Source organism: Arabidopsis lyrata (assembly GCF_000004255.2).
Source record: "Arabidopsis lyrata subsp. lyrata unplaced genomic scaffold ARALYscaffold_1, whole genome shotgun sequence".
Classification (NCBI taxonomy): Eukaryota; Viridiplantae; Streptophyta; class Magnoliopsida; order Brassicales; family Brassicaceae; genus Arabidopsis; species Arabidopsis lyrata.
In genome coordinates, this window is record NW_003302555.1 from 28,409,284 (window position 1) to 28,430,717 (window position 21,434).

General features: G+C 33.9%; 6 protein-coding genes across 6 annotated transcripts; 2 read left to right on the forward strand and 4 right to left on the reverse strand.

Moving 5' to 3' along the window:
• The first annotated feature begins 618 nt into the window (after positions 1–618).
• LOC9330494 (ABC transporter G family member 10) lies at positions 619–2,878 on the forward strand. The gene has a single exon (XM_002891693.2). It carries the CDS (start codon positions 913–915, stop codon positions 2,683–2,685), a length of 1,773 nt encoding a protein of 590 aa, XP_002891739.1. The 5' UTR covers positions 619–912; the 3' UTR covers positions 2,686–2,878.
• Positions 2,809–5,541, reverse strand: LOC9327802 (protein DJ-1 homolog B). The gene is made up of 8 exons (XM_002894387.2): positions 5,344–5,541; positions 5,065–5,265; positions 4,739–4,888; positions 4,471–4,653; positions 4,040–4,120; positions 3,576–3,776; positions 3,349–3,489; positions 2,809–3,179 (listed from the first exon to the last, which is right to left on the reverse strand). The coding sequence occupies exons 1-8, from the start codon at positions 5,500–5,502 to the stop codon at positions 2,982–2,984; spliced, it is 1,314 nt and encodes a 437-aa protein (XP_002894433.1). The 5' UTR covers positions 5,503–5,541; the 3' UTR covers positions 2,809–2,981.
• A 1,368-nt stretch (positions 5,542–6,909) lies between these two features.
• On the reverse strand, positions 6,910–7,373 carry LOC9330495. Its single transcript, XM_002894388.2, has 2 exons — positions 7,122–7,373; positions 6,910–7,022 (listed from the first exon to the last, which is right to left on the reverse strand). The coding sequence occupies exons 1-2, from the start codon at positions 7,331–7,333 to the stop codon at positions 6,986–6,988; spliced, it is 249 nt and encodes an 82-aa protein (XP_002894434.1). The 5' UTR covers positions 7,334–7,373; the 3' UTR covers positions 6,910–6,985.
• Positions 7,374–9,049: 1,676 nt separating this feature from the next.
• Positions 9,050–11,481, forward strand: LOC9330496 (probable beta-1,3-galactosyltransferase 14). Its single transcript, XM_021011516.1, has 7 exons — positions 9,050–9,549; positions 9,855–10,007; positions 10,116–10,198; positions 10,303–10,402; positions 10,491–10,604; positions 10,688–10,830; positions 10,971–11,481. The coding sequence occupies exons 1-7, from the start codon at positions 9,194–9,196 to the stop codon at positions 11,057–11,059; spliced, it is 1,038 nt and encodes a 345-aa protein (XP_020867175.1). The 5' UTR covers positions 9,050–9,193; the 3' UTR covers positions 11,060–11,481.
• A 2,521-nt stretch (positions 11,482–14,002) lies between these two features.
• LOC110224471 (replication protein A 70 kDa DNA-binding subunit B-like) lies at positions 14,003–17,713 on the reverse strand. Its single transcript, XM_021010559.1, has 4 exons — positions 17,683–17,713; positions 17,429–17,601; positions 17,223–17,351; positions 14,003–14,024 (listed from the first exon to the last, which is right to left on the reverse strand). The coding sequence occupies exons 1-4, from the start codon at positions 17,689–17,691 to the stop codon at positions 14,003–14,005; spliced, it is 333 nt and encodes a 110-aa protein (XP_020866218.1). The 5' UTR covers positions 17,692–17,713.
• Positions 17,714–18,315: 602 nt separating this feature from the next.
• LOC110224721 lies at positions 18,316–18,893 on the reverse strand. Its single transcript, XM_021011548.1, has 2 exons — positions 18,741–18,893; positions 18,316–18,651 (listed from the first exon to the last, which is right to left on the reverse strand). The coding sequence occupies exons 1-2, from the start codon at positions 18,879–18,881 to the stop codon at positions 18,370–18,372; spliced, it is 423 nt and encodes a 140-aa protein (XP_020867207.1). The 5' UTR covers positions 18,882–18,893; the 3' UTR covers positions 18,316–18,369.
• Between the last annotated feature and the right edge of the window lie 2,541 nt (positions 18,894–21,434).

The following is a 21,434-nucleotide window of genomic DNA, read 5'->3' on the forward strand; positions in this document are numbered from 1 at the left end:
TTTGCTAAATAAGGCTTGGCTAGGCTCATGGGTCTTGATTTGGTTTATATAGGTGTATGTTCAAAGATTCAAGATGAAGTTAAGAAATTCAAACCAGTTGGATTAGCTAATTTCTTCTATCTAATGTGTTTAATTAACAAGCAAAAATATTATCCTAAAATAATCAAATTAGCGAGGTTTCTTAGGAGATTACTCCTTATTAAACATCCGAATTCCCGTACGCGAAACCTCTAAATGGCTTATGGGACATAAGTTTGAAACACGTAATTAATTTTGTAGGTAATAATATATAACCACCAAACTGGGTTTCCTCTCTTTGTTAGATAAAACAAGTTCACCAACAAGGCAGGCAAACATTTCACAGTCAATTTTTCAGCTCACCCGAATTTGAGAATCTCCAGAAGAAACCAATCTCTTTCTAACTAATTTTTTTTTGTTTGCTTTTTTCTTGTACACCTTCACAATTCCAATAACCCAAAAAGAAAGAAACAAATATCTTAATTTCTTTGAATATTTTTTTGTTTTGGTCAACCATTTTCATTAGAAATTTAAAATACAAGAAAAACACCTTCATATAAATTTATCTAACTGTATCCAAGTTTATTTTACGAACAAATAATTTATTAAGAAAACTTAACTAAGCATTTTAAGCTTGGAGTTATAAATATCTTTGATTTTTTTAGTCATAGTCAAATGCATTTCGTTTTTCATGGAAGGCAATGAGAGAAAGCTATTAAAGTCTTGAAGCTTTTGGATGTTTGAATAATAAACTGAGAGGTTCCTTAAAGTTTGGTGTGTTAGTTCATCTTCTCTACCATTTATTCTTCACTTAATCTCACACTCTTTGCTCAATTTGTTGATTTCTCTATCTCTCAAAGTTTGATGCTCTCTTTTTCCTTCTTTCTTTCTTAGATGGAATTACCGGTGAAAGCTCCTATTCCCGGTGGCCGGAAATTCTCATATAGATTAGAAACCAAGAATCTGTCATATAGATTAGGCGGAAACGCTCCAAAATTTTCTAATTTATGTGGGTTGTTGAGTGAGAAGGAAGAAAAGGTTATCTTAAAGGATGTTTCTTGTGATGCAAGATCCACGGAGATCACTGCGATTGCGGGTCCGAGTGGGGCAGGGAAAACCACTTTGCTGGAGATTCTCGCCGGAAAAGTGTCTCATGGGAAAGTTTCAGGGCAAGTGCTTGTCAATGGTAGGCCTATGGATGGTCCTGAGTACAGGAGGGTTTCAGGGTTTGTGCCACAAGAAGATGCTCTGTTTCCGTTTCTTACGGTGCAAGAAACACTGACGTACAGCGCGCTCCTTAGGCTGAAGACGAAGAGGAAAGATGCGGTCACGAAGGTGAAGAGGCTGATTCAAGAGCTCGGTCTAGAACATGTTGTGGATTCAAGGATCGGTCAAGGATCAAGATCTGGAATCTCTGGAGGAGAGAGAAGAAGGGTTTCTATTGGAGTTGAACTTGTTCATGATCCAAATGTTATATTGATCGATGAGCCAACCTCTGGTTTGGATTCAGCATCCGCTCTTCAAGTTGTGATGCTTCTCAAAGATATGACGGTTAAACAAGGTAAAACCATTGTTCTGACGATTCACCAGCCTGGTTTTCGCATACTCGAGCTGATAGACCGGATAGTGTTGCTCTCTAATGGGCTAGTCGTTCAAAACGGATCGGTTAATAGCCTTCATCAGAAGATTAAGTTCTCCGGTCACCAGATTCCTCGGCGGGTAAATGTCTTGGAGTATGCAATTGATATTGCAGGGAGTCTTGAACCGATAAGAACCCAGAGTTGCAGAGAAATCTCATGTTATGGTCATAGCAAAACATGGAAGAGTTGCTATATTAATGCAGGAGGAGAGCTTCATCAATCTGATTCTCACAGCAACTCAGTGTTAGAGGAAGTGCAGATACTTGGGCAAAGATCTTGTAAGAACATCTTCAGAACCAAGCAATTGTTCGCAACCAGAGCTTTACAAGCTTCCATTGCCGGTCTTATACTCGGGTCAATTTACTTGAACGTAGGAAATCAAAAGAAAGAAGCGAAAGTCTTGCGAACTGGGTTCTTCGCCTTTACCCTCACTTTCCTACTATCTTCCACAACAGAGGGACTTCCAATATTCTTGCAAGACCGGAGAATCCTAATGAGAGAGACATCGAGAAGGGCTTACAGAGTTTTGTCTTACGTTTTAGCAGATACCCTCATCTTCATTCCCTTCCTATTGATCATAAGCATGCTCTTTGCTACGCCGGTTTATTGGCTGGTCGGTCTCAGAAGAGAGCTAGACGGCTTCCTCTACTTCTCATTGGTGATATGGATTGTTCTTCTGATGTCAAACTCCTTTGTTGCATGTTTCAGTGCTCTTGTTCCAAACTTCATAATGGGGACATCAGTGATCTCAGGTCTTATGGGATCCTTTTTCCTCTTCTCTGGATATTTCATCGCAAAGGAGAGGATCCCCGTTTACTGGGAGTTCATGCATTATCTCAGCCTCTTCAAGTATCCATTCGAATGCCTTATGATCAACGAGTATCGAGGAGACGTGTTCTTAAAGCAACAAGACCTTAAGGAGTCTCATAAATGGAGCAATCTTGGTATCATGGCAAGTTTCATCGTCGGGTACAGAGTCCTTGGATTCTTCATCTTATGGTACAGATGTTACAGAACAAGAAGCTAGCTTAACAACAATGATCTGCAGATATAATTCAATTTGTTTTGTATTTTTAAAAGAAAATTTACTTTCTTATATTCTTTCTTTTTGTTCAGCACTTTCTTATATTCTAAAATTCGCAATGTAAAGGAACAAAAACACTTTCTGATAAAAACAGAGTAACCTCGTTTATTTATAAGACATTATATTAAGCATCACACTCAGCACAAAGCTCACCACAACAAAGGTTCACTCATTGACAATTTGATGATACTAAACCCTTTTTCTTATTAAAGTCACTCTTACCTAAGATACTCATGAGTTTACACAAGTGTTGCCTTTGCGAGCTGAAGTCCTTTCTCACGCCCGTAAAACTTTTCCACAATTGCGAGCGCAAACTCCAATGAGGTTCCTGGACCCCTGCTTGTTATGAGATTGCCGTCCACCAAGACTCGATGCTCGATGTGACTCTGGTCCGTCAGTTTGCTGCACATTGCTGGGAACGCTGTTGCCTTCTTACCCTGTACAAACATCCATAAAAAAGGTTGTGACCCTTCCCTTAGTTTAAAGAGCGGAAAATAACGGTTTGGCAACAGAATACTCCATGTCATTGGATATACAGTAATGATCCTACGCATCTACGCTAACAATGTGTATGCTATTGTGATTACTCTCTCATTTTTTTTGTACCTTGAGTAAACCATGTGGCTCAAACACCAGAGCAGGAGAGGCACAAATTGCTCCATATGGTTTGTTTGATTCCGCCTGCTTCTTTAACATATTCACTAGCTTCTCCGAACTTGCAAATGCTTCAGCACCACCGAGACCACCCTGTGAATTAAAAGAGACGTTCATCATGTTGGCTTCAACTTGCTTGACACTATAAACTTTCGTCATTTGAAGAAGTTAGCACTCACAGGCAACACAATCAGATCGTACGAATTCTTTTCAGCCTCATCGAGGCGCACATCTGCCACCAGCTTGACTTTCCGAGATGCTACCACTTCCAAACTGTCACCAAGCGCAGCAACGACAACATTTGCTTTTGCCCGCCTCAGGACATCAATGATAGCAACAGCTTCCATTTCCTCTGAGCCATTTGCAATGGGTACAAGAATCTGAAAAAGGAAAAACCATGATCTCTCAGTGTACGGAAGATTGATTAAGAAAGACGCATGAGCTCATAAACGCAAGTGTGAAGTTGGGAACAGTTTTGCCAGTCAACTTTTTTTTTATCATTTTGATATTCATCATATAACCACCTGATGCAGCTTTTGCAGCCAAATTATCTCTCACATTACAAATCTAATTAACCATCAAATATAAATCATCTGCAAATGTTAAGGATATAAACCCAAGTAGACAGGCAATTGAAAGTTACCTGTGGGGTACCGTCGAATGACCAGTTGACTTGGTTAAGCTCAGTAAGAGTATACTCATCACCAGGGTTGGGACGCATCACCTTATATGCAAAGGGGAAGAAGAGATACTAAGAGGTTACCATGGAAATCTAAATTTTTCTGTGTCCTATATAGCTGTCAATCGTCTGTAATCTCTCAAGAACGGTTGATGATCATTGGACAGGGGAAATAATGCTGAAAATTTCAGCCATAGGCCTAGGCTTCAAGGAAATCACAGTACTAGTGAGGTCGAAAAAGTGTTATTTGTATTCTTTTTACATGAACAGATACGGCTCTAACAATACTAGGGTGTCTTGTTAAAGAGCTTTAACTTAAATAAATGCTCCCCTCGAATCAGCTACTAAATCTATCCTTCTTTAAAGTTGATAGAAGAGTCAGGGATAAGACATACCAAGGGGCCAGACACTTCAGCAGCTTTCTCTTTCCCAAGAAGTTGCTCCACAAGCGTGACAGAGAATTCCATGGTAGTTCCAGGCCCTCTACTGGTCACTATCTTCCCATCAATTTCCACCCTTGACTCAACAGCTGTTGCACAAGCTGCTAGTTTCTCCATAAAAACCGGGTAACATGTAGCCTGCAAGTAACATCTGTGATTTATACACCAAAATACAAACTCAAAAGATAGAAAAACTTCTTGAATTTCATCACTACACACACACTTTTTTACCCTCTAGTAGACCCCAAGTACCAAGCGCCAACGCAGGCGCACAACAGATAGCAGCGTTAAGTCGTCCATCAGTGTCTTGCTTCTTCACCATCTTCTCTAAAGGTTTACAATTCTTAAGAGTCTCACCACCAGGAAGTCCTCCCTTAACCAATCACATCACCAGAAAAAAAAAAAGAGTATCATATATCAAATTCTGCACTATATCACAGTCAAAATATGAAATCAATACATCTAATCATATGCTTATACACAAGAGCTTTCGAAATCGAGAAACTATTTCGATACCAAATGGATTCAGATTGGCGGAGAGAGACGTACAGGGAGCATAATAAGGTCGAAAACGGAGTCGGTGATCTCAGAGAGAAGAGTATCAGCGACCATTTTGATTCCATGGCAAGCATCAACGCCGACCTGATTCTCAACGGACGCCACCGTTACATCCGCTCCGCCTCGCCGTAGCACATCGATCATCACCACCGCTTCAAACGGCTCCGTACCATGAGCAACGGGAATCAAAACCTAAAGAAACCTCGGATTTATCAAGAGTAATTACAGGATCGATAGGGTTCATAGGACGAAATAGATGAGAACTATTACCTTCTTAGTAGATGAAGACATAGTTGCAGAGATAGAGAAGGATCGTCGATTTACACGAAGAGAGATTCGTCGAGAAGAGTGATTGCGTTTAGTGTTAGGGAAGGGAGTGACAGTGATTGGGTTAAAATAGCAATGACACAACGACGACGACGACGCCATTGACGTTTTTTTTTTTTTTTCTTTCACTTTGATGAGAGAGAAGCTCACCGGTGAAACGAGCTATATCCTGACGTGTCTAAATGTGATTGGTGACTAAGTGACAATGAGCCATTAATCTTAACACGTCATTGATTAAGACGGAGTAGTTTGGTCAAGGCGAAAACGTCGTTCCGGTTCACAGTTTTGTTGATACACTTGTTGTCGTTTTGATGTTTTGCATAGAGAGATTATTATATGATTCTTCTCATGTATAGCATAATGATGTTATTGATGATGAGATGTTGTTGTGTGCTGATAAACAATTTCAATCTCTGATTTTTTTTTGATGATTTAAGATAACAGAATATGTTTTTTTTGTTGGCTCTTGATTCTCTTTTTGATTTTTGTTTTCTTGTTCGTATAAACAGATATGCTAAATACTTGATGACAACAATAAACAGTAGTTTATGAGTTTCCTAAACAGTATTATGGGATAATTTTGATTTTTTACGCTTTTCAGATAATGGTCGCATTTATTGTTTGTGATAGAAAGCAGCAAGACCGTTATGCAATCTTACTTTTAAACTTTAACATTTCATAATACAACAAAATATCTGAATTTTTTGGTATCATATTACAACAAAACATTTCATAATACAAATACTTAAAATCCTATTTTTTGGAGGAGTTCTAACTTTTCGAAGAAAAACATTATAACCACATTTGTATATAAACCAAAATATGGCCACATTATAACCATTTCGTAAATAATCCATTCATAATCTAAGAATCTTAGATTTGGAACACTACAAAATCTTAGCTTGGAAACTATCAAATCTCATCTTTGCTAAATTTTGGATTTTTTATACTTATTATAAAAAAAAAAATTCTTTTTATACTACAAAATCTCGAAATCTTTAAAACATACGGAAAGACATATTGCCATAAATGGTAACATTTCGTCAATACTTTTTTATCACGTTGAAGCTTTATTCAAGGTTCAAATATTTCACGGGTAAAACATATTCTTATATGAAATAGTCCCAAATTTGAATTAAAAAAAAAAAATTGTAACATGTTTCGTTTTACACAAACGGATCTTGGATCCCTGATAGTAATTTTAATCATAATAATTTTACTTGAATCACTTCATCCCGCACATCGTGCGGGTTGTTATCAAGTAGTACTATTAATCGGGAAGTACCTATAAGTTTTAACACTAAAATACGTAATTAAATTACATCATTATGCCATTCGTTTTAAAACTAAAATAGGGTTCGAATCTCTTATTTTGCAATTTGTTAGATTAAAATGTAACTAAAAAAAAACTATTTCATTCTGCAATCTTTTCTAAAATACATGAGAGTTATGTTATGGTTTTACTGTATTTTTGAGACGCCACATATATAGTTGCAAAAAAAGAATTTAAATATTGAAAATTATTTTTTATTGATATGAAAACTTCAACAAGCTTACAAAAATATCGACTATTTTGTCAACTTATCTACCCATTTATGTTTCTCATTCCTATTGATTCCATCCTGCAATTTTTTCATATAAATCATGTCAATTTCTTTATACACATAACACACAAAAAAAAAAAAAATCAAACTCAATTAAATAAGTGAAGAGATTATTACTGGGATGATTGAGATGGATAAAGTCTGTGACATTTGCGATTACATTTATCTCTACAGTATTTTTCCGGATGTGTAAAAAAAGGGTTGCACTTGATCATGCAAAGGTCCATGCATCTACCATATGGGGTTGAACGCCCTTCTACTTCTTCTACCATAGCCACCAAAACTACCAACACCACCACCATCAATACAACACATTTTTTAATACTCATTTTCTCTTGTATAAATAATTATATCTATGTTCCCTAAAATCTTTGTATGCATATATATATATATATATATATATATATATATATATATATATATATATATATATATATATACTAGGTAAGAATCATGCACTGGTAAATCTTATGTTATTTAATTTTATTAATGAAATGTTTACTTTTATAAATAGTTTTATTTATTATAGTTCCAAATGATCCTACTTTATTATCATTTTATTTATTATATTTCTAAATAATCCTACTTTATTAATGAAATGTTTAATTTTAGAACTAGTTTCTAAATCTTATAAAATTTTATAAATAGTTTTATTATTGTATTTTTAAATTATATATGTTCATTAAAAAGTTAGTATGCTAGGTGAGAATCATGCACCAGTAATCTTTTTTTTTTTGTCGAGAGCACATGTAATCTTATGATCCTATTTTATTATAATTTTATTTATTATATTTCCAAATGATACTATTTTATTATAGTTTTATTTATTATATTTCCAAATGATCCTATTTTACTAATGAAAAAATTTAATTTTAGAAATAGAAGTTTAATTGTCTCTTATTTAACACAATTATCAATTATCACTTTTTATAACTTTATTAAAATTGGTTTGTTTTTAAAAAATAAAATTAATCTAAACAAAAATCTTCTAGATAGTAAAAGCGAACTTTTTGTGCTTATGTGGTAAGTCCACAATTATTCTCACAGATTTTATTTTTTATTTTTTTAGTTCTACAATCCTTTAGGACAAATAATTTAATTACATATACTTATTATTCACTCTCTGTTTCACAAAGAGTATCATTCTAACATTTTTCACACAAATTAAGAAAAATAAACAAATTTTATTTTTATCCCTTATTAATATAAAATAATACCGTCTCTCTAATTAATATGCTAAAATAGTGAGGATAAAAAAAGAGGATTAGTCTTTAAAACTGCATTGAAAACACAAAACGACACTCTTTGTGAAACAAGATTAAAACCTTAAAACGACACTCTTTATGAAACGGAAGGAGTATAATTTTCTTAAAACCAATTGTCAAACACAGAATTTTAATAATGTTACCAAATTAGGATATTTTAAATTTTATTAATGCGCTAGCTGATAGACAACACCTACTGTTTAATTTAATTAACTAATCTACGTTTGAATCTAAATAACTTTATATAGCATTGATGGGAATTCATTTAGATTTATATGGAATTAGAAATCCTAAGGAGGGGTTATTGGTTCATAGATTTATATGGAATTAGAAATCCAAACAAAAATCATTTGTTATTCAATCATTGATTTTAAAATCCTAATTAAATTCATGTGTTATTGGTTCTATGATTTAAAAATACTAGTTAAAATCTTATGTTATTCGTTTAGTCATTTGTTTTTGGATTTGAGAATCCAAATTATGTTTTAAATGGAATTGAATGAAATTGAAAGAGAAAAATAGAAGGATTCAAATCCATTGGTAAACACATGTTATTTCAAAATCCATATATCTTGATTTCATAATTAATAGAAATTTTCAAATTCTATATGAATTTACAAATTAACAAACTAATAACACCCCCTTTAGTCAAATTAACGTTGCCAAATTGGCGTTAATGCTATAAATGCTTTTTCCGTAACATAACAAAAAAAAAATCAATGTCTTTACAACTAAAAGTTCAAAAAAAATCAATGTCTAATTCTCTATCCTGCCTCCAACAAAAATACACGTAAATATCATAATTAACCCAAGTTAGTATAAATACGTGACCGGATCCGAAAAATTGGATCCACCGGATCGGAGGGAAAAAAAAACAAACCCGTGACGCCATTAACGAAGGTCAAGCTTGCTTGCAACCACACAATGCATTCTCCTCGTAAGTTATTCCACGCGCGGTCATCACTCGCCACGCGCCGATCAACGGCACTTGTCGTATTAACTTCCTTAGCTATCGGAATCGCCGGTTTTACATTTGGACTCGCCGTGATTCTTTTACCGGGTCTCCGATTAACCGGTCGTAATTGCTTGACGAACACTCCTCCGAAGACGGTACGAGTCGTTTGGGACGTCGCCGGAAATAGTAATGGCGTTGTTGGTGGCGAGAGGAAGAGGCATAAGGTTATGGGATTCGTTGGTATTCAAACCGGATTTGGATCTGCTGGCCGGAGACGATCACTTAGGAAGACATGGATGCCGTCAGATCCAGAAGGACTTCGACGGTAATTGATTCAGTTAGATTCTCTTGCCATTGCATCACTAAGAATTTGTTAGCAAATCTGAGATTTTTAAGTTTATGTGGATCTTAGTTGATAGATTGAAGTGAAGGCAATGAGGAACTTTGGTATTTGTATTGATCTTGATTCCTAGATCGAATGAATCTAATCAGATTCAAGAATTCGAGTATGATCAACTTTATGATTCTTGTTTTGCTTTAGTACATTGATTCTTGGATGCTTTCACGATTTAGATGGATCTGCTTGTGTTTGCTTTTTCATTGAGTAACACTGCTCACTGCTCTTTGCAGTTTGGAAGAATCTACGGGATTAGCCATCAGGTTTATGATAGGGAAAACCAAAAACGAGGCGAAAATGGCTGAGCTTAGAAGGGAAATCGCAGAGTATGATGACTTTGTTCAGCTAGATATCGAAGAGGAGTATAGTAAGCTCCCTTACAAAACGTCAGTGAGAGTGATTTTGGTTATATTTATTATCAGATCTTATCTAACAACACAATATGAATTACAAGTCTCTAATCCGTGGTAGTCTTTATCTTTTTTGTTGTATAGTTTGGCTTTCTTCAAAGCTGCATATGCGCTTTATGATTCTGAATTCTATGTCAAAGCTGATGATGATATATACTTGAGACCAGGTGATTATCTCTTACTGTATAATTTTTAATCTCTGTCTTCAGGGGGAAAAAGAATATGGACCCTTAAATGTACTTCTGTTGTTTTATTTCTTGTTTTTCCACAGATCGACTCTCTCTACTATTGGCAAAAGAGCGGAGTCACTCTCAAACGTACCTAGGATGCTTGAAAAAGGGTCCGGTTTTCACAGATCCTAAGCTTAAATGGTAAGTATGAAAAAGTGAAACGCAGATCTTACCATGAAGAACTTATGTATGCTTGAAAATTGGTGGGATTAAAACTGGAATTTTGCAGGTATGAACCATTGTCTCATCTGCTGGGAAAAGAGTACTTTCTTCATGCTTATGGTCCGATTTATGCTCTCTCTGCTGATGTGGTAGCAAGTTTGGTTGCCCTCAAGAATAATAGGCATGTTATGTTGTATAACTTGACAAAAGATCATAGTGTCTGTTTTGCTTAGTGAAGAAATAAAACTTTGTCTGCAACTGCAGTTTCAGGATGTTTAACAACGAGGACGTAACAATAGGTGCGTGGATGCTGGCAATGAATGTCAACCACGAGAACCATCACATCCTTTGCGAACCAGAATGCTCGCCTTCCTCTGTTGCTGTTTGGGACATCCCTAAATGCTCAGGTTCTGTCTTTTTATTTCTTACAGAGTTACAGTTTCAAATAGTAGTAATATGATTAACACTTGAAGCGATTTTTCTGTCTTTCAAGTCAATAGCATAACAAACTACACAACCATTTGATCATAAGTTGTAACTGGTGCAGGTCTTTGTAACCCAGAGAAAAGGATGTTGGAACTTCACAAGCAAGAAAGCTGCTCGAAAAGCCCGACTTTGCCATCAGATGATGAATGATAGATATTATTTCTCTTATTGAATGTTCTTATAAACCTCTTCTCGCTGGTCGAAGCTCTATCACTTGCAGATGAATTCGTTTTGCAGCTCGAGCCTGAACAAGTTTTACCAGCTGCTCAATGTCTTTCTTCACATCTTCGGCATTCTCTCCCTCAGTTGCCTGATACTTCTTTACTTGCGCTGACTGACATCTTGGAACCAAGTTTCTTGACCTCGAGCTTATTTTGTGATGCAGTATTTTGTAGTTTCAGTTTGTTCGCTTGAATTCGGCTATCACCTAACAGAAAAGAAAATCAAAACATAGACCATAGTTAATTTCGGATGACATATATGGATATAAAAATTAACTTGTCAAAAGAGTCTGCGGTGCAAATGTAATTTTCTATATCATCTTCAGTGAAATTCTGATTATTATTTTTTCATTGAGGAAGAAAGTTAAGAGTCTATAGTTAGAGCCACCATAAACTCTATACCTTGCAGTATGGTTTATAACGATGATGATCAAAATTACAATCAAACGGTGTTGAGTATTAACGAATGTTTAGTCGATTTTGTTATTAATGTCATGATTTTTACTTGTATAGTATTTACATTTCTTTTCTTTTAAATCGTGAACAGTAGATAGTTGGAGATGGGTTGCAAAATGGGCATGTGAGGCCCAATCATGATGGCTGCTTTTCTTTGATGGCGGCAACAGCAAAAACAAAGAAATGACAAAATGTTTTGAAATTGCATATTTACGTGATATCAGACATTCAGAATCCTAAGTAAATTTAATACTATAATGTACTTGGGTTCTGAAATAATGTAAGAAAAAACTATAGTATACATTTTCTATGTAATGTAATAAGTTATAAAGTGAAAAACAAAATGAAATAGGAAGGATTTTGTCATTATGTTCCACGTGGGGTGGCTCGACCTCTGTTGTACTCTCATGTGCTGAATCTAAAGAGCATTCATTATGATTAGTCTCCTAAATCTTAAATTCTGAACATATTCACTTTTTCCTAATTTTAAAATTCTTTATTATCTTGAAAATATAATGCTGTAAGAAAGAAAGAAAGAAAGAAAGAAAAGTGTCCGTACAGATCAAGATTTGAAGGGAAAAAAAAAAAGATAAGAAACATTCTAATAAGAGTGACTGAAACCATTTGGGATTTCTGAATTTCTTCGTTTCTGCTTATCTCTAGATTCCTCTTTTGGAAGATGTCTCAGTTTCACTCCTTTGGAACTTGCATTTTCCTTTTTTGTTTTTAACATTTTCTGTTCGCATACATTATTGTGCCAATATGTGTAAATCAGTAAATGATACATATCCACGTACTATAAGGTAGGACTGCCTGATTTGGTTTTCGTTTTCTAGCTTTTTTTTATCTATATACGCAAATTTATCTGGTTTTCTATTTTTCAATTTATCAAACTGAGGCTTTGAATGGTTGTATAGTATACTGTAGATTGGACTAAAATCGGATCAGTCCACACTTAATTCACCATTCACTATTACAGACTAGTATGCACTGTTGCATACTAAAAATTTTCATACTAGTATGCACTTCAGCATACTTCTCCATACCATCATAAATTCATTGGTCCGCATTTTTTCATTTCACTTCCCAAAAGCTCTATACCAACATAAAATTGTTTGCTCCATACTACAGTTCCACATTTTGCATACTAAAATATTTGTATGCATTGTTCGGTCCGCACCATACCTACCAACCATTCAAGGCCTGAATCTAAACCAATATAAATATGCAAATGGAACCTAAACTCCTATATCCAAAAATTCATTACCAAACCCGAACCAAATCAAGAACGAAATAGGTATCCGAACATTTTTGAAATATAAATTTATATCTAGAAAAAATATAAGTTATATCTCTATTTCTCTGGATATTTCGGGTATTTACGGATGATTTGGATAGTTTAAGAAATAAGACAATTTGTGTTTGTCTAAATAAATGATTAATCAAAAATGTAAACCCTAATTTTTTCATGCATCGTGCTTTAATTGGACTCTGGGACAATGCCGTGCCAGTGTTGCAGCGTAATCACATCTAGTAACAGAGAAACCAGTGATGATGGTTACTCTGAGTCACTGACGTCACTTTCCAAGGACAAGCGTCATCTTTGACCAAATCTAACTTTGCTTTTAGCATTAGTTTTACTATATTTTTTTCATTGGCCTGAAAACATTTACTCAGTTTATTTTATTTCCCTAGTTTTCTAGCCTCACATTCGAGTTTTCTATTTGAGGTAGAATAAAAAATACTGTCGACTTTAAATTCTTAACATGAAAATTATATCTTCTTCAAAAAAAAAAAAAACATATATTTTGAGGGAAGTATTCTATCAAACTACCAAACGGTCGGTCAAACTATTTTTTATTTAAATGAGTATCATTTCCGATGAAATTTGACATTCAAGTTTTATAAAAGCCAACAAGATGTTTATAATATAAACTCTTTATTCTTAATAACCAACTCATATTGGTTTCAAAACTGCAAATCAAGTGAATCAAACGAAAACATATATGTAGTGAATGCAAAATATACTATTAAACAAGCATAATAAATGGTACTTCATTTGCTTCATTTTTAGGATGTTTTAGAGTTTTTAGTTTGTTTCAAAATATAAGATGTTTACAATTTTCTATGCAATTTTTAAATGACTTTTAAATGCATTTGATAATTTATCACTATTTATATTCTCTAGTCTTTTATATCATTGGTTGAATTTTATTAAATTAAATATTAAATGATAGTTTTTAAAAACAAAAATTAATTTCTTAAAGTATGTACTTTTAGCCAAAACATTATATATTTTGAAACAGAGAGAGCATATAACAACATGAAAAAAATATTTAAAAAAAAAAGTTTATTTTGTTGTGAATTGTGAAAATAAATAACCACATCATACCACCATTTTCGTTTTTTTTTTTTTTCACAATTCATTACCATAATAGCTATAGACAATAGACAATTTAAGATTTAGAGAACACATCCATTTAAAGGAAATTTTCTAAGTTGGATTTCAAGATTCATAGAACACTTACTCTGAATACAATCCATAAAAGCATATGAATATGCCTTTTCCCATCCCTATAAAGTCGTTATACTCAATAATCCACATCAATCAATTCATATTTGACGAGAGATTAATGGGTAACTAGGATTTAACCCGCGGTATCCCGCGGGCGTAGATTTTGTGCGGTTTTCTTATTAAGTAGTTGATTATGTTTTATGTTCAACTGGTATAAACTTGGTTTTTAAATTAAATCATTTTTAACTAATAAGTGGTATTTTAATTGGTTGGTTGTTATGTAATACTTAGAAGAATGTGATTTAATATATTTAAATAGGTGTATTAATTATAAAATGGGTTTGTAATGTTAATATAAGTAAAAGTAGATATTAAAATGTGAAATAGTAAAAGTGGTGTAATTGTTTTTGTGATTATAAGTGTTCTTTTACTATATAGTTTTGAAGAGAATTTGTTTTTAGCATAACAAAGATTCTAACATTTATTAAAAATTTTTAAAAAATTGAAGATAAAGTAAACAAATAAAATTAAAATTATGTTTTTTTAAAAATTAAAGACACATAAGTTGTGTATTTAAATAAATTAAAAAAAAACAAAAAAAAAAAAAAAAAAAACATATGAGAACGATGATTCTCGTTCTCCACCGAGAGTTAACACCCATTGACACGCTTAAGCTTTACCGATGATACCGAAGAAGCTGATAATCAGATCATAAGCTCACATCTCTGCGCCAATTCTTCTTATGATGTAAGCTTCATTCTAATTCAATTGAATTGTTTCAAGATAATTTAGATTCTGTGATCAATTACCTTTTTCATATAGGATTCGGATAAAGCACTTGAGATGATGAATTTGTTTCTGTTAGAAATCTGGGAGAGGGGATCAGTGAAGAACAGAGGATGAATGAAACCATTTGCAGATCAAATTTTGCAAATCGACAACACTTAAAGCAATTGTCATTTCTATAAGGTTAGTTTTGGATCTGTTTTTTCAGTTGTAGACACAAATTGAAGTTGTTGTTTGTCTCAATCGGAGTTATAATTGAACTAAGGTTTCTTGATTTTGTTGTCTAGAAATGAACTCTTAAACTTACACTACTGTAGTTGCAGAGAGTCTGATTATGTTTGGATTAAAATGACTATGGAAAGGAACTTGCTGTTCTAAAAAACAATACAAAACATCTACAAAGTTAAATAACAGAAGCAAAAAAACTAAAACTATCCTAATTCCTTAGGTTCTGAAAGATCTCTTTGAAGACGACATTCATTGTTTGACTCTGAGTTTTTCCTTCTTTATCCACAATAAGAACTTTCAAACCTTTTTTGGAAGTGACTCTTGATAAGGCAACATACAGCTGGCCATGAGAAAATACTGGTCTAGGAAGATAAATCCCTACCTCTTTAAGTGATTGTCCCTGGCTTTTGTTTATTGTCATTGCAAAAGCCACAGATATTGGAAACTGTCTTCTCCTCATGCGAAAAGGCAATTTGGTATCTGAAGGTGATATCTGAGATTTAGGGATTATCACTTTGTCTCCGATTCTATCTCCAGTAATCACTTTGGCTTCAAGTATATGATTACCCATCTGCGTTATCTGCAATCTAGTACCATTACATAGACCATTTTTTGGATCAATATTCCTCAGTAACATAACCGGTGCACCAATCTTGAGACTGAGACTGTGATTTGGCAAACCAGAAAGCTTGATACTATTGAGGAAATCAGGTGTGAAGACAGGATTGTTCAATGAAGCACCATCCTGAGGATCAATATCGTCTGCACTTAAATAAGTCATTGCTTCACCTGTTTAGGGAAAATTTGTTAGATAAGTTTCTTATACATATACAGTTAAAGATTATAGTATTAAAACGTAATTCTTACCATTAAGTTTCTCAAGCATGATGTCGTTGATGGTGTTGACATCACTATTTCTTGGACACAATATAGCTCTCTCTTGAAAGAATTTAGGATCATTATTAGGCTGCAACAAATCCAATTCTCCGTAAACTGCTTTGATAATAGCTTCAATAGGATCATTTACATCTTTAATCAGTAAATCTTCTGGAATATCTATGAGAACTTCACCATCATTAGGCTCTGAAACTCTACCATCACCAACGGCCAAGAGCCAATCAGAAAACTCTTTAATTTTCTCTGCCTCATCTTTATCCAAATCATTAGCCATAAGACGCATGTTCTTTGTCAAAGTGAGGACCTTGCAGTGTTCCCAGAGATAAGATGAATTTAATGCAGCTAAAACAATCTCTGCCCTACCAGCACCATGTATTACAGGGAGTACTTGTCTGAAATCACCTCCGAAAACAACAACTTTACCACCAAATGGCTTTCCATCGACATTTCCAATAACATCATTTAGACTTCTATCCAATGACTCAAAACAATAACGACTCATCATAGGAGCTTCATCCCATATGATAAGAGATGCTTCCTTAAGCATATTAGCAAGGTCTGAGTTAGGCACGATATGACATGTTGTGAAATCATCAGGATGAATAGGGATGCCAAACCTAGAATGTGCAGTTCTACCACCTTCTAACAACAAAGAAGCAATCCCGCTAGACGCAACATTGACAGAAATCAAACCCCTCATTCGAACTGCGGCAGATAGAGTTTTCCACATAAAAGTTTTACCGGTTCCCCCAAATCCATAAACAAAGAAGACACCTCCACTGTTTTCTAAAACAGCACCAATGATCTCATCATAAATGCCTTTTTGCTCAGAAGTCATCTTATTAACCCACTCATCATGGTCTTCTCGCAACTTATCACGGTTATAATTTTTCTCTTCTGTAATGAAACGGTTTGAATGATCTATACCTTCTTGAGTAGGTTTAGGCATGTCTTTGAAGTCTGTCAGAGTACTCCCATTACACAACAGCAAATCTTCTATCTCTTGAAGAGCATAATTTCTTTTCTCAGCATCAGTTAATACTAAATCTGGAGTAAAAAAGAAAAACACTATTTCATTATAACAGAAACGGAAAGCAAGCAAACCAACGGAAAAAAATTGTATCTCAACAAACCTGGATTGTTGTACTGATTTCTTTTCTTTGTTTCGATGTCTTCAGTTAAAATTCCACAACACATTTCCCACACATACTCCGGTCTTGCAAGACATTTATCAAGGAGACTGTTTGCTGGACAGCCAACAATCTCAGAAGCCATACTATCAAAAAGCATCAGCTTCATCTCACCAGTTGAATCCATTACTTTAACATGTAGCTTGTACCTGTTGAGTTCATCGTTACAATTAGACATTTCAGTAACAAATAAATCATTAATATATCAGTAGATTATGAACCATACCTTGCAACCACATTGCACACAGGTGATCGGCAAGAGTCACACCAGAATTGTGGCTTGAGAGAAGTTGTGACAACCTTAGACACTTTCTTATTGCATTTCCTACAGGCAATATAATACCACGACCAATCTCTGTCAATATCATATATTGTACAGAGCACCTTAACCCTCCCAGTCTGAAAATAGGAACATTTAAAAGTTGGTTAGAATAAACTATGCAATCAAATTAGAATGTAATAGAAAAAAAGAACTATTACATCAAACATCTCAGCGACTTCTTTGATGGTCTTCTTAGGAAACTGAAGATAAAAATCCCCTGTAGTCAGCTCGATCATTTCCTGCTTTGGTTTAGACTCAAGAAGAGTAAGAGCAAGCCCATCTTTTGGTAAACTTTCTTTGAAGGCAACAATCTCAGGGATGTCTGGATTGATCAAGATCTGAGATGTATTGAAAGCATTGGAGATACTCCTTACATCTAGAAAGCAAAACATAAAGAAAGTGTCAGCAGCTCAATTTTTAAAAGATTTAAAAAAACTATAAGTATGATATTAATACCAAAACAAAATACCTTTGTAAGTCTTGATCTTAGCATATCTCACCAAACATATGACCATCTCACCAGCAGAAGCTTCACAGGCAGAGAAAACTTGTTCTGCAAATGAACCCCATAGAGTACAGGGTAGCCTTTCATCCCTAAATATTGTAATAGCAATATTAGATTCAAAAATAAGACATATTTAATTTTAATGCCGACAGAACTAATGAATGAAACTTACGTATGATCCCTCAGTTCAAAATCAATCTTTTTAGTAGGTTTATTTTGCACGTCGATAGTCTCCATTTTACCAACATTCACGATTTGACCGACAACATCTTGAACCAAAAGAGAATATCAAAACGTCAATATATATTGCATAAAGGATTAGATAAAAATGAAAATATAGCTAATATGAAAATGTACCAATCAAGTAGTTCTGGTTGAGACCAGCAGTTAAAACATCATTGAAAGGAGTCAATGACAGGTAATAAGAATCAGACAATGGATCCATCCTCACAACTCTTGTTTGCGCCATGAAGCCCATTTTGTAACGATGATCAGTTGCTTTGAACTGACCAGTTGAATAAGTCAATCCAAAGTTTTCAATAGCCTTCCACTCTCCTGGAACCATGAGCTTCTCAAAACGGTTGAGATGCTCTCTCTTCACAGACGCATGGATCTTCTTGCCCTACCATAGAAATAGAAATATATTAGTATATCATTAGACAACTTATTTTAATATATTGAACTAATATAGACATGTCAAAGAATTCTTACTTTGACATCAGACAGAACCATGTCGAAAGTCTCACCAAACTTTGTGGTAAATGTCTTCCAGGTATGAAGGACACGGACCTGAACTCTCCAAGTGGTTTTGTATGGTTTGATGTCATCGAGGTAAGCAATTGCTTGAGCCATTTGTGATATCTAAATAAGAAGGATGCTAAGGTTAGAGGAATTTGAGTGATGGATTGGAAATGAGAATGACGTTGATATTTATAGCATTCTAGGATGCTAGGGTTTTTGGCTCCAATAATTTTAAAATCTAGGAGAATATCTTGGAGACAAAGCATAAAATCAAAGATACTATTAACAAAATATATTCGAATTTGGAATAGAATTGAATGATTGGCTATATTTAGATAAATGATGAATATTGTAGAGTTGGTTATGGTTAGGATTATATTTATGAGAGATAGTAATTACGATTTTTTTGGGATTAGGCAATATATGATCGAATTTGTAGTTATTATGAGAGATAATTACATTGAATTTGCAGTTATTATGATCGAATATGCTCATATTTAGATACCAAAAATGAACTAAATTTACAAAATAATTTGAACGGCTTAGATTGACTTATGTGGATGCTAAACCCGATTAAGAACTTGACTATGTGATTAAGAGTTAATTACTCCTAACCCACCCGAGTATTAACACGCGGATCTCTTAAAGTTTAATGAAACTTTATGACCAAAATGCCTTTGTCGATTTTGATTAACAAAGAACAAAATCCAAAATTGAAATTGAAATTGAGGCTAAATTTGACCATTTTTCAATTTGTACTTCCCTTTTAATAATAAGGGGATGATGTTTTAAGACAACTACACAACAGCTTAATTGCCGAAAAAGTATGAGGTTTTTGAATCAAGTATTAGCTATTATAAGCACTCAACTTATTTTAGTTATTTTACTTGAAGATTTTTTTTTTAAAATTCATATCCCTATTTTCTTTAACCACCTAACTTGTTCCAAAAGAAACCACCACCTCTCTTTTTTTTCATAATGGCATATTTACAAAATATACGCATATCAGAACATGTGGTTCGAAGCATATGAAGTATAACGCAAGATGTCGGTATATTCTATGCTTGATAACACAAAGTTAAGTGAAATAATACAATCATATTTATTTTTTTGGTTACAAAATATTCTATGCTTGATAAAACAATGTTTTATGGATACCAAAAAAAGCAAAAAGAATACACAATAATACTCCTATTGTGCAATGCAAGTGTCGGTATACCAAACCCACTACTACTCCGGAGTTATATAACCGCTCCATTATCAATTATAATCTACACTTTCGCATACGTATAACCGACTCAAACGTTTTGCTTTTTTTGTTAAATAACAAATTCACACACACACGCATCTACTTTAATAAACGAATCTTTAATTCGATAATATGACCGGATTTTATGAATGGAATCCCATATTAATATGGAACGTGTATTGAGTGTTGAAATTTTGAAAGGCTTTTTAAGAGAAATAAATTGCAACGGCCAAAAGAATGCATAAATCTTTGTCGCCAAGTGTTACTATTTTCTGATTATTATTGCATGAAGAATAACGATTTTTATCATCATGCATGTTAGAAAACTAGTGGGGGTGGCTTCTTAGTTTTTGGGACTAGGCTCCGTAATGGAAGTTGTCATGTGATTTGGTGGGTAGTGTCGCGAATGACAGGAGGAAAGCAGAATCGTGTGAGCGGTTTGCGGGTCTCAGTATGTCTGTCGTCGACTGGCTTCTTTTGCCGAATCGAAAATGAATGTAATTCCTACTACTGGAGGTTTTTAGCAACAGCAGGATAAGTGGATAACTCTTAGTCGGCCTTCTTTAATCGATTTGCTAGAATATACCGGTATAAACCGAGTATTATCTGAATTTATTTATGTAACCGTTCCAAAAAAAAATTGGTTTGGATTGAAGTAATATATTACCGTATTAAAAAATGTTGGAGAACTCATATAGTTATTTTATTTGGAATTTGGATAGTCAAAAGTCAAAGCTTTTTGAAAAAATAAGCTTAACTTGCAACAAAAATTAACAGTAGAATCTGAAACTTTAAATTTAAGTTAAAATTTAGATGCAATGTTGGGATCCAAAGTGTACTTGTTTAAATTTGGGATAATGTACACGTATGTAAGTAAATGTGTAAGCGTAAATTTGGGTATACGAAAGTGTTTGTAAAAGATAGAATAGAAAAGAAAACAATGAAGCCAGAAGAAGAAAGAAATCTCGTGCGAAAGAAGCCAATAAGAGATGAGTGCCAATTACGAGGTCACTTTTTTATTTTTTACATTTTTTTTTACATTTTAGAAAATATATATTTTATCATCTTATAACTTTCTTTACATTTTTTCTAGCCATTTCTTAATATTACTTTTATCTTTAAAATCATTTTAATTATATGATTCTCAGTGGCTGACTTTTTGTTTGCGAGTTAGATATATTGAATATTGATTTTGAAACGTTAATAAACTTAGATTTATTAGTGTTAGTAAATGTATCTCGTACAAGTAATGTTAGAACTAATCTCGTTACGTACATGACCCGGTATACAAAGAAAACATTATTATATGTACTTGTAGTTTGTTTATTTTACTAGTTAGACACTTATTAAACCCGTACAAGTAATGTTAAAACTAATCGGGTCATTTTACGTACTAGTTAGATGCATTGATACAA